General features: G+C 34.8%; 1 protein-coding gene across 3 annotated transcripts in view; it reads right to left on the reverse strand.

Moving 5' to 3' along the window:
• bib (MIP channel family protein big brain) overlaps positions 1–13,093 on the reverse strand; it is a 389,669-nt gene that overhangs the window by 27,105 nt on the left and 349,471 nt on the right. For all 3 annotated transcript variants that reach the window (XM_081755459.1, XM_081755461.1, XM_081755460.1), the window contains one exon: positions 10,013–10,093. In XM_081755459.1, coding sequence (XP_081611585.1) covers positions 10,013–10,093 — 81 coding nt within the window. The remainder of the gene's footprint in view (positions 1–10,012; positions 10,094–13,093) is intronic.

The raw sequence follows: 13,093 nt of genomic DNA on the forward strand, positions 1-13,093 counted from the left end.
TGCATTTTGCACCTCTACTAGGGATTTGAACTGGTGCCCTCTAAGCTGATTGTGCAAGGAATGGAACAGGTGATAATCGGATGGTGCAATGTCCGGGGAGTATGGCGGATGAAATAGTGTTTCCCATCCAAAGTGTAGAATGGTGTCCCGGGTCATCCTAGCCACGTGGGGCTTAGCGTTGTCCTGTAACAAGAGGACCCTTTTGCGATTTAGAAGTGCTGGCTCCAGAGTCTTAAGTTTTTTTCTTGAACACAGCTCAACTGCTGACAGTACACAGTTGCATTGATGCTCTGACTAGCTGGTAGCAGAATTTTTTCTCAAAATACTGTCCAGAAAATTTGGACTTGAACTTAGTAAAATCAAGCAATTTCATTAAAACGCGTTAAACTCGTCCGATATTGGCCAAAGTTGATATGGTCATAGACTTTAACGAGTGTGGTACGCGTGCGAGCTCAGCACGAAATATTATGATGTACAGACCTTTGGTTCTCGGTTCTTGAGGGATATAAATTAGAAATAGAGCTCCTCCGTGGCTAAGCGGTTAGCGTACGCGCCTTTGGCGCGGGAGACCCGGGTTCGATTCCCGGCGGGAGCTCATGTGGTTCGGATTCCACGTTAATCAGTAGGTCCACGTATCATATAGCCTAGCTGCTGAACGGGACGTAAAATTCAAAATCAATCAATCAATCAATCAATCAATTAGAAATAATAATTCACAAAGGTAAACAATGTAAAATTTATATTTTACAGATTATTAAAAAAATAATTATTTACTAATAGTGATTATTAATGTGTTATCGACAATTTGGCATTACTGCTGTATCGCCGGACCAACTTGAAAATCGAAAAAATGGAGCAAAATATATTGCATTCGGTTATATTTGGTTGGATTAAATTAAATTACGTTAAATTGTTATTAAGTGTGGAGTTTTACTATTCGGATCCATAGTATAAGTAGTAGTAGGAGGAGGAGTAGCAGTAGTGGTAGTAGTAGTAGGAGGAGGAGGAGGAGGAGGAACGGGTTAGAAGCCCTGCAGGGGTTGGTTGGGTTCTGTTCTCCACATGAAATGGGCAAATTAAAGATTTGCCCAAATTTTTCTGTACATTTTACAATCTATGCATCCGTATAGTAAAACAAATGTACCTCTCCGCGAAATAGTCCATTCGCCTCCACATACAGTGCCGCTTATTAAAAAAAAAAAAAAACCAACAAATACAATCACTTTCTTAACTTTTACTATTCCCCTTACCTGACTTTCAATCACTCTTCCTCATAAACTTAAATAAATTCTCCAACTGACCCGGTGAATTTCCTAAAATTGGTCCGGCGATACAGCACTTAACCCGACAATATATTTTATAATGTGAAAAAAGGCTAACAAATTACCAAATAGAAGGATCCTGTATAAACTGATCGTGATAGTATCAGACAACTCTGTAATAAATTGACTTTTAACAATTGATTTTAACAAAATATGAAACATGAAATGATTATATGTACAGATACTGATCCTAAAGACTTCTCACTAAGATCCCCCATTCATTTCTCTTATTTTCTATAACTAATTTAGTCAGTATCAAAAACAATTTGATTGCTTTCAAAAATAGGCAATTTAATACTAACAAAATACTATTGAATGGTTTATTTGTTCTAAAGATGTTTTATATACGGTAGGGCAAAGAACTAAGTATCTGACTATAATAATCTCATCAAAAGAGAATTTAAATTTTAAACGGGTGGGGCTCGTATTAGCTTTTACTGCTACTAACTTCAGTAGAAGAATACTACTAAGATGAAATATTTTTTATTTGGTTGTTTGTTGAAGTTCAGCGTCCCTTTTCAGTATCGAGCGAGACTATACAAGACGTGGACCTACATTCTAAAGTGGAATCAGAACCACCATAACATGTTCAATGTTTTCCCACCCGGGACCCTGTGCATCAAAGGAATACGCGGTAGCCACTAGACCAGTGGGCAGGGCTTGAAATCTTTTCTTGGAATTGTGAAATTATATATTTAAAAGAAACGTTTGTCGCTTCCTAGTATCTCTCTCATTCTATGATAAAAAAAATATTTTAACCAGAGTGTTTATCACTTTCTGTTGCATTAAATTTAGAGATGGAAACTACAATTGTGGCACAAAATCCATATCAAAAACTGCTTTCGGCTATCGTCTTTTCTTTACTATGAAACCGGAAATGGTAGTTTCTCACTATTTCCGGTTTGCATAGAGGGATAGCGATCGAGATGACAGTCTTCGAATCCTGGATTCATATTATATATATATATATATATATATATATATATATATATATATATATATATATATATATATATATATATAAACATATCCCGTTATCTCTTATTATTTTTGCTCTATGGTGATCAATACTGAAACCAGGAGTTGTGATCAGGGGTGGATCCAGGACGGACTTCTGCGGGGGGTGGCAGGGGGTTGTAATACTGATTCTTGGAAATACTTTTAAGAGCTCCAAATTCTGGGACGGGTTTCATTTATATATAAAATAAGAAAGTGTCCTCTTCTGGGGGGGACGATCGCCCCGATCACCCCCCTGAATCCGCCCCTGGTTGTGATACATTTTTCCTACTTCTTATTTTTGTAGAGAAACAAGTGAGTTTCGTTTCACAGTGTAAAACTACGGTAGACATCCAATCTATTCGAATTAAATACTCAAACTTCAGTACAAGCAGCACAACTAAAACTCCTGCTTGGAATAGATTAATAAGATCAAAGATAGAATCTGTTCCTCGGATGCTGAATCCGTATCAAAAAGCCATTATTAGCTATCACTTATCGTTTTTGTTCTATGGCGATAAAGATTGAAAGCAGGAATGGTTAATTTGAACCACTTCCGGCTTGAATAGAGGGTTAACGGAGGAGATGAAATCTATTCTTAGGACGCTAAATCGATTTCAGAAAAACCTATTCTCGATATCTTTTATAGTTTTTGTTCTATGAATATAAGTATTGGAACCGAAAGTAGTAGTAAATTTCAAGTATTTCCGGTTACAAAAGAGTGAAGCAGGTTATGACGATATGTTCTCTTAAAACCCTGAATCGATTTCAGAAAATTGCTTGTCGCTATCTATTACAATTTTTGTTTTATCGCGACAAGTGTTAAAACTGGAAATGGTTAATTTGAACACTTTCGGTTCAAATAAAGTGTTAATGAAGAAGTTGGAATCTACATGGGATGCCGGATTGATTTTTTTAAAAAATGCAATTCGATATCTCTCACCGATTTTGCTCTATGAAAATTAGTATTACCTATAAAATCAAAAACTTCAACCATTTTTGCCCTTGTGCAGGGTTGCGGATTGTAATGGTATTTCCTGTTGAGACCCTGAATCGATTGTAGGTGAACCACTTGTCGTTATCTATTACCAATTTTCTTCTGTGGCGATAAATGTTGAAACTTGTAATCGTTAATTTGAACCACTTCTGGTGTGAATAGAGATCAAGGAAGAAGGTAGAGCCTATTCTTAGGACGCTTAGTCGATCGCGAAAAACCGCATCACGATTTCTCCAAGTTTTTCCTTTATAAAAATTAGTATTGAAACCAATATACTAGTAAATTCAGCCACTTTCGGTTTCGATAGTATTGTGGGTTGAGATGATATATAGCTTATATACTCTTGAAACGCTGTATCAATTCGATTGAAAAAAAAAAAACACTTGTGGCTATCTATTACTATTTTTGTTCTATATCGATCAATGTTGAAACCGAAAATGGTTATTTTAAACAACTTCCGATCTGAATAGAGGATTAATGGAAAAGATAGACCTATTTCTTGGTAGCTGAATCGATTGCAAAAATCTACATCCCGACATCTCGTAATTCAGTATTGAAACCGGAAATAATAGTAAATATAAACAATTTCTGGTTTTGGTTGAATGTAAAGATAAAGGTTGAAAGCAAAAAAGGGTATTTGAACCACTTACGGTTTGAATGGAGGGTTAATGGAGGAGATCGAACTTATTTTAGGGGCTCTAAATCGACCGCAACAAACGACTTCTCAATATCTGTTACCGTCTTTGCTCTGACACTTGTCGACAGACAGACGGACAAAGCCATTCTAAAGACTTCCGACACTTACGCATAGCTTAAGCTGCAAGTGTAATAAGGGCGAACATTGAAAATATTCTTGCGACACAGAAATGGTTCTGGAAAACCGCGTCTTTCTATATATTACCGTTTGTGTTCTGTGGTGATCAACAATGTAACAGAAAGCGACAGATCTCTACCACTTCTGGATTAAATAAAAGTCAAATGCATTAGATGAATCTGTTCGTGTTGCAAACCTATGCTTCTCGCTATTTCTTGCCGCTCTTGCTCTGATGCCAGCCGACAGACGAACGGATGGATAGGCAGACAGATGAACATAGTCGTTCTATAAGACATCCTATACGTATGCATAGTATACTATAGTTTGGAAGTACTAACAAATGAAATGAATTCAGTTTGTTTTACGAAAATTATCCCTTTTCCGTTTCTCGGCCGTTTTCGTTTTCCGTTTCTCGAAAAAAAAATTCGTTTTCCGTTTTTCGAAAAAAAATTTCGTTTTTCATTTTTCGAAAAAGTATTTTTCGAAAAAAATGTGGCCATCCCTACTCGGTATGTTGTCAAATTCCAAGTTGTCAAATCTTCCCTTCACCCGTATATTCACTTCATATTTGCTTAAACCAACAGTAAAGGGTAGCAAAAATTTAGTAGTGTAGTTTTACATATCAAATAAATTGACAAACTTTCAAGATGAAATACATATTATTTTACAGAAGATTGTCATGATCGGGAGATTCTGGATTTGAGTCTGCGGAGATAGCTTTTCTCTGCATGTTTTGAGAACGACATAACGACTTCACCATTTAAAACGAAGAGACTTTTCATCTCTATACTTCACTCCACAATCACAGGAACGAAGTTCAGACTAAATAATTACACTCGCGGATGTAGAAAAAACTTGTTAGAAAAATAAAACTTAAACAAATGTTTTCAGTGATAGAGGGAGAACAACAACTAACTCCATGTGTGTATATAGCACTCATGTAAACACTGTTCTTCGAAATTTTTACAAACGACACTTTTCACCGTTTCTATCTTCAGAGTATTTGCTTATTTTAAATTTCTTTTGCTTTTTACACTTGTAACCTTGAAACTTAAGGAAGGACATATAGCTTTTCCCTCTTGTAAGAGTTATTTTCCTCATCGCTGAGTGTCTACTACAAAATTTTTCTCCCCTTTTTGTATTAAAAAGAAACAAAGATTGAATTAATTTTAGCTTTGCGTTAACTTACATGCAAGGGGTTGGTTTAGACAACAGGGAAGGACGGAAGACGCTTGTTTCTGGAAGACAGCCAACAAACTATTTCTTCTTTTAAATGTTTCCATTTGACAAAATGGCTTCCGTTTCTCGTGGAAGTAAAAACAGAGGTTCTTTGCCAAAGTCTCTGGGAGAAGTGCTTTTATGCAAATGCAGGAAAACCATTGCGTCTTTCTGTGGTAGAGTTATGACCTCTTAATGTTCACATCATAGCATTTGTAAATGGCTCATTTTATTGCCTATAGCGTGTGTTACTGTAATATCTACAAAATACTTTCCAGAAGTAGCGTAAAGTACGGATAAGTGGGTGTAAAGTTCATTGCAAAGATTGCCTCAAATAGGGAAGGTAAGATAATACAATAGGGTAAAGAGTCAGTTTGGATACAAGAGACGTAATAATATACGACACGGTACAGTGGAAGAAGAAATGAGATACCATAACCATTGGTGAAAGTGGGTGCCCAAGTTTTCTTTTTTTTTCCTTCTTTCTTTTTGTTTTTATATGGTAACCAGATGATCCGTTTATACCAGGTATCACCCGATTTTGAGATCCTTTATTGTTCTTCCGTTTCATTATCGATAAAACAAAAAAAAAAAAAAAAGCTTTACTATTACACTCTTTGTGACAAGGTGCGGGGAATCTCTGCAGGATAACAGAGGAGTCTATCAGGCTGAAGTACATCAAGAGCGGCCAGTGGAAAATCTCTCTTCATCTAAGTCTCAAAAGCTCTAGCCATTTTTACGGATGGAGAATCAGAAAGAAGTTTTAATCCGTTTGCATTTCTAATTCTCGTGGTCACTTCCTATGCTATGCTAGAGTATGTAAGTTTTAGTACGAGTAGAATGGTAATTCGTCTCTTATGAATTACCAAATATTCTGTAAACTAACTAACTCACTCCGTAAAAGTGTTTGTGTTAACTACGCTAACTAACTTTACAGCTTATGGAACCAAGAGGTTCAATGCTGCATTCACTGCTGCTGCAAAACCTTTTCACTTATTTCTGTCCTTAGTCAAGTAGATAAAGAATCTTCTTTGTATTGCTATTTTTGCGAGATCCATCTTAATACTGTTCTGCTATTTGCGCATAGGTCTTCCTAACGGTCTTTTTGTCGACTAGGTTTCCAACTACAATTTTCAAGTAAATTCAAATTTACTTTCCTCTATTCCGACTATATGATCTCCCTTAGACTTGATGGCCTAAGAATTTGGTAAACAGTATAAATTATGCAGTTTTTCGTTATGAAGTTTCCCCAATTCACCACTCCTGTCCCTTGAGTCACAATACTTGCCTTGAGATATTATTCTCAAATCTTTCAGTCTGCATTCCTCTCTCAAAGCAAGCGACCAAGTTTCGCAACCACCCAGTACAATAGGCATAATTGTGTTTTCGTACTCGAATATTAAAATTATATCTATGCCTAAATACATGACATATGATTCATTTAAAATCATAAATGTTCAGTGGACAGAAGGGAGGTCAATATGTTTAAATAACTTTAAAAGCATATGGAGATCACTATGATAATGTTGTATCAAAGACAGGTTTTGTGAAGAAAATCAGAAGTAAGGGAAAATATGTGAAAACTGTCATAATCAGTTATTAAAAATTCCTTTTTTTAAAAAAAAAAATAATCTAAAAGCATAGTAATACACATTTAAAAGCATTTCGGACATAGCAGAAAACAGAATTCCTTCCTCAAGCACTTAAAATTTGATGAAGCTACATCTAACATTGATCTAGAGTACAAAGAAAACCCATTTTAATGATCATAAGTATCTTACTTAAAAAAAAAAAAGAGAGAGAGAGAGAATCTAAAGTTATTACGTATGAGTTGACACTGATGACGATATTATCTGCGTGCTGCGAGTAATTACTACCATTCCATCTAGCAAACTCATAAAAGTGTTCCTAGAGAGTTCAAATTCCGATAAATTTTCATCATCATTAGTAACAAAACCCTCCACCACAGTCTACAGTAGTAGTCCTACAGAGCAAGACAAATTAGGGAGGATTTCAGTTAAGGTGACAACAATACATCTCCCTTTAGGCCTAGTATTTCAGCCTCTGGCATACAAACATAGTTCAAGAACGAAATTAAAAGTACAGGACAGATTACATCAGTGATGTATGGTTTAAAAAAAAAATGAGAGTGTGCATTAGAAATCAAGATGCCACTGTAAGATCTACCATGGTTTTAGACAAGTTCTCCCAAAGGGAAATTAAAAAGAGGGGAGGATGCATGAGAGAGAAAAGGTGTGTTTAATGTGCCGGCAAAGAGAATGAAGATAAATTGCGTACTAGAGATTACGAGCATTTTGCACGCCCTGTTGGAGAGGGAATGCCACTACTATTCCTTGTTGGAACAACACACACAAAAAAGGGGTCAGCTGCAGACAAGCTTTGTATTTTAGCTCTGCGGTAGGCCTAACAGAGTATACTAATATGATGGGTAATCCGAAAATCAGGTTGCTATATTACATGACAATGTTTTAATATTTTATATATATATATATATATATATATATATATACAGAATACTAGCTTTATATTATAGAAAGAAATTTCTTTGTTCTGTTTTATGTACAATATTCTCGCTTTGCAACTTTTTTCAAGCTAATAAATATTTCATGAACAAAATATATTAGGTACAAAAGCAACCTCAAAATATTACTACTGCTCATAATATTTAATATTTACGATGTGTTTACTGGTTGGAGTATCAAACACACACTATGCTTTTTTCCTCTTTTACTACGTACTAAGAAACAATGCTTTTTCATGAAATACATGAACACAAATAAATCAAAGTATAAACAATATGCAATTTCATCTCATTCTTTTTTCGAAAGTTTTGAAACTGAAATCCTCTCCAGCTAAATTCTCATTATTTTAGTGATAATTTTAATTAATTACTTATAATTGATCCTTATTAAGACATACAGGGTGGTAAGATAATATACCAATAAACTGGAAGAGCTGATAGTAGACATGAAGTTAGAGAGAAAATTGCACCAAAAAGAAACTCCTTTCTAAATTTTTTAATGAGAAACGAGTAATTCCATACTGTAGGGTTGTTAATCTAATTTGTATTTATCAAATGGCAACAAAATTATCTAAGCCGTTCTCGAGAAAATTGTAGAAAAAAAGACACTGATAAGAACAACCTGATCTGATTTTTTTAAAAATGATTCTTAGGTTACACTGTAAGAAAATTTGAAAATTTCGTAGGTTACTTAAATTTAGGGATTAGCCTCCATGTGTTGAATAGTGTGGCTTCTAGGCCTATTACATACCAATGACGAAATAATAATAATAATAATAATAATAATAATAATAATAATAATAATAATAATAATAATAAAAACTGATGGAGAGACGGAAATCGAAATGTTACTTTCTCAGTATGTAGGAGGAGATAAGAAATCTTAAAATTTGTTGAAATCTCGAATTCGATTTCTTTCGTAATTGACAGTCTTGAGACTTAGAAGAAAAAACTTTATGTTTTCTATTGTTTATTCTTTCAACTAATTTAATGCTGCAATAACTTCATATTTCTGTAAATAGTCTGAAGCTCATAGGTCTGTACAATAGTGGTATAGCGTCCATGGAAGGCTGTGGAGTCGATGCTTTCGTAATAGGATATTGCATTAAAATAAATGCTATACTAATGACTTAAGAATAGTGTGTTAAATATTCAGAATAATGCATTAAAAGAACATTTCTCAATGAGTAGAAAACCACTCTACGCACTATTGTACAGGGGTGCCGACTCAGGGGTCCAAATCCCGACTCCTCACAAAGAAATCGGCACTGTTGCTGCTCTGTATAAACTCACATGAAAGGTTGAGTTTCACATAGAAAGAATCATCTCCACTTTTATAAGAAAGAAGAAATTTAAGTTTTTAAGAGTTCAACTTCACACAAAGAACACATGGAGATTGATGAAAACATTTCTGAAGATACAGGTCTTTTACATGTTTAGAACACAGTTGCATGATAGTGTTCTCAAATTTTGATCTTGAGATCAGAAGGTTCACTCCAGGTCTTAGTTCTTCACATGAAATTACATTTTTACTTTAACGTCTCACATATATGACATATAGGCGAAAAGAGACAGGAGATCAATAAATCGAATAACAATGGAAAAGTTAGTAGAATCAAAATTAAACCCCCTCCCCACAAGAAAACGGGAGAATCATAGAAAGCCTACGAACACGACGTTGTCCGCCACAAACTGACATGGTTTGAAATCGAACCAGGGGTTTCTCGAATTAGAAGTGAGAGTGAACACTCCTACCACTCAGCACTGATGTCTTCGTTAATTCTTCTTAGATAAAATTAATTTAGTATAGCCATACCACAAGCATGCCATACACAAATTATATATTTTTAAAAACTGAATTAACAATTCTTTGCTTCTTTGCTTGTGATATGGATAAATTAAATTAATTTTAATATATAATTATGCATTGCAAACAAAATATTTCATCGTAATGTTGCGGTTATTTTTATTTCTATTTTTATTTTAAAAAGTAATCATTACTGTTATTTTTATTTAAAAAAAAGGAACCAGCTTTACATGTACATAGCACTTAAATATCAATCATATTTAGTAATGAATACTCAGTTACATACTAATTGTTAATATGCACAAGTGTAACTTACCCAGTGATCGTCCCATCTATTCATAACAAAAGCAGGACCTAATGATCTCGCAGGATTCAGGGAAGCTCTCGTAAATGGTGTCTAAAATATTAATAAAAAGAATCGTTACTATCATAAATGTTTTCACATATGCAATTCTTTATATAAATAAACATCAGCAACGGTACATTATGAATTGTAACCTTTCTTATATTGTAATAGTACTTAAAAAATCGAGATATGTCAAGGTAAGATTGACACACTGATATGAGGAGTTTATACACGCATTCATTATGCAATTCCATATTTGAGAAAATTTAAGAAAAAAATATTTTATGCGCCTGAATGAAAATTATTATTATTATTATTATTATTTGTTACAAAAAGAAAATGAACAAAATAGTTCGTTTTTCTTTATTGTGTTTCTATAATAATAATACCTAGGTAATATGCTTAGATGTCCAACGTTGTCTAGATTTAAGCCAACTAAAATATGTAAATGTACAGCTAAATATACGAACTCTTTCTCATTTGAAAGCACTGGGCATAAAACGACCAAGGAGGACTCCCAATAGCACTTTATCTTTCCTCTTGTAATGGGATTCTATTATGATTATGATAACGATTATGATAATTATGATGGTATCTACCCTAACTGTTGTATTACTCCGGCTTCAACTTAATTAAAATCAACTGCCTGGTTTTAAACTTAGAGGGGTAACTTTGTTAACTTCATAATGAGAGAGATTCTATGAGGAACTAAGAAAAATCACCACTTTGCTAAGATATACAGTATGTCACATTCTTATTCGTACACATATTAATTTGAAAGAAAACCACTATGTATTAAACATATTGGTGGTAAAATTGACAGCAGATTGCTGGAGGAGTGAGGTAGGACAATGATAGACAAACCCAGTACAGAAAGGGGCCAGAACAAGGACACCATAGAAAGGCAGAAAAGAAAACATATGAGAACTCCCGAATTTACGCCACATTGTTATTCGTACACTTGTACACAGGTTTACATTTCATATACTAAAAAGGAAAGAAAACAGCATTAGAACACGAGCATAACTAGTGTGGCGTACAGGAAAAGGACATATTAACTGCTGGTGTTAATCGCGATGTACACAGGTAAATAAACCTTCAAGAATGGGGAACAGTAAAGAGCTAGGAGAGAAAGTCAAAGAGACAATCGTAACGCTAGCATTACGGGGGTGGTCGTTAAGAAAATAGGACAATTAATAGTAAAATGGCACACAACAGTTCAATGTGTAGTAAATAAGTTTAAGTATAGTGGTTCAATGAGAAATAAACCAAGAAATTCGATGAATAAGAAGTTAAGTGACAAGGACGAGAGAGTAATTGTGAGACAGATGAAAACAAATTCCTGACTAAGTGCTCCAAAAGTCCAAAAGATAATAGAATGTGCTACAGGAAACAAAGTAAGCACTGAGGCGATTCGTCGAGTGCTACACAAATACGGTTATCATGGTCGGATATCTCGGAAGAGGCCATTCATAAGTCGTAAGAATTCTAAGTTACGACTTCAGTTTGCAAAAGAACATGTTAACAAGAGTCAGAAATTTTGGAACAATGTCTTTTGGTCAGATGAGACTAAAATTAATCTCTTTGAGTCTGATGGGGCCCACAGGGTGATGCGAAAACCCGATTTGGACAACAATATTGTCAATACCATACCCACGTAAAACATGGAGATGGTTCTATTATGTTTTGGGGGTGTATATCGGCAAAACGGGTTGCTAAAATGTAGTTTATTGATGGTACAATGGACAAGGTTATGTATCTTGACATTGTGAGGAAGAATGTTAAGCAAAGTGTGGAAAAATTGGGCATGCTACCAACTTTTATGTTCCAACATGATCACGATTCCAAATATACAGCAGGTATAAATAGGGACTGGTTAATTTGGAATGTAAGCAAACAATTGCACACCCTTCACCAATCCGCTTACCTTAACCCTATTGAACAGTTATGGGCTTATCTGAAACCTAGGGCTCACAATAAAAACGTTAAGTCAAAAGAAGACTTAAAACGGGTGGTGACGGAAGAATGGGACCAATATCAGCCCTGTTACGTGTACTACTTTTCTTATTCTATACAGCAGCAATGTATGGCAGTTATTAAAGCCAAAGGCTACGCTACAAAGTATTAGTTATTTTGTTCTTTCATAAAATTATTTCTTATGTTAATGTTTATATCTAACTGTACGAATAACAATGTGGCGAAATATTGCATATCTTAATTTAGTTGCGCATGCATTTTATATTATATCGATTTGTAGATTGTTTCTTTGTATTTGTAACAACAAAGAAGTGTTTCAGAAGTATTTATGTTCAAGCAGAAATAAATGTCCTTCATTTGTTTACGCGCGTCTCTCCATTTTCTTTATGATCACCATGTGTACGAATATAATTGTGACATACTGTATGTTATATGTGGTACTCCAGGGACGGAAGAAGAAAATGAGGGCTGTTCCTACGCTTGTGGAAGGAAACACTTGTTTTTACCCTGCTTGTTAACAGGAAAAGAGATCAAATGTGAGACCCGGGTCGTTCAGAATCAAAGAGAATAGAAGATGAAGACCTCCACACTACATTTTCTCGCTACCGTTTCTTTAATTAATTCGTGTCACGTTGCAATTATAAAACTATTCATTTATTTATGCAAGATAAACAAAATCGACTGATTTGTTTTTAAGAAAGTTCTCAGCAAACGACTTACGTCTAAGACGAAACTACCCTTTCTGGATTTTACCCAGAAAAATGACATGAATGTTGTATTACAGGGTTGTTAATGAATTACTGATTTGTGTCGTTGGAAGTCCGAAAACGGTTTATTAAGACTCTGGTATGAAGTGTGGTGCTTTACGGATCACAGATGTGGACATTGAGAAAAGCTGAAATATCCAAGCTGAAAGAATTTGAAATGTGGTGTTGGCGCAGAATGCTGCGTATACCATGGACCGAAAGGAAAAGGAATGAAAACGTACTAAAGGAAGGACGACAGATCATGAAGATAACAGGGAAAAGAAGAAACGGCATACTTGGCCATCTTACTCGGCACTCCGATTGGATC

Source organism: Thermobia domestica, chromosome 4, assembly GCF_964235325.1.
Source record: "Thermobia domestica chromosome 4, izTheDome1.hap1.1, whole genome shotgun sequence".
Taxonomy (NCBI): Eukaryota; Metazoa; Arthropoda; class Insecta; order Zygentoma; family Lepismatidae; genus Thermobia; species Thermobia domestica.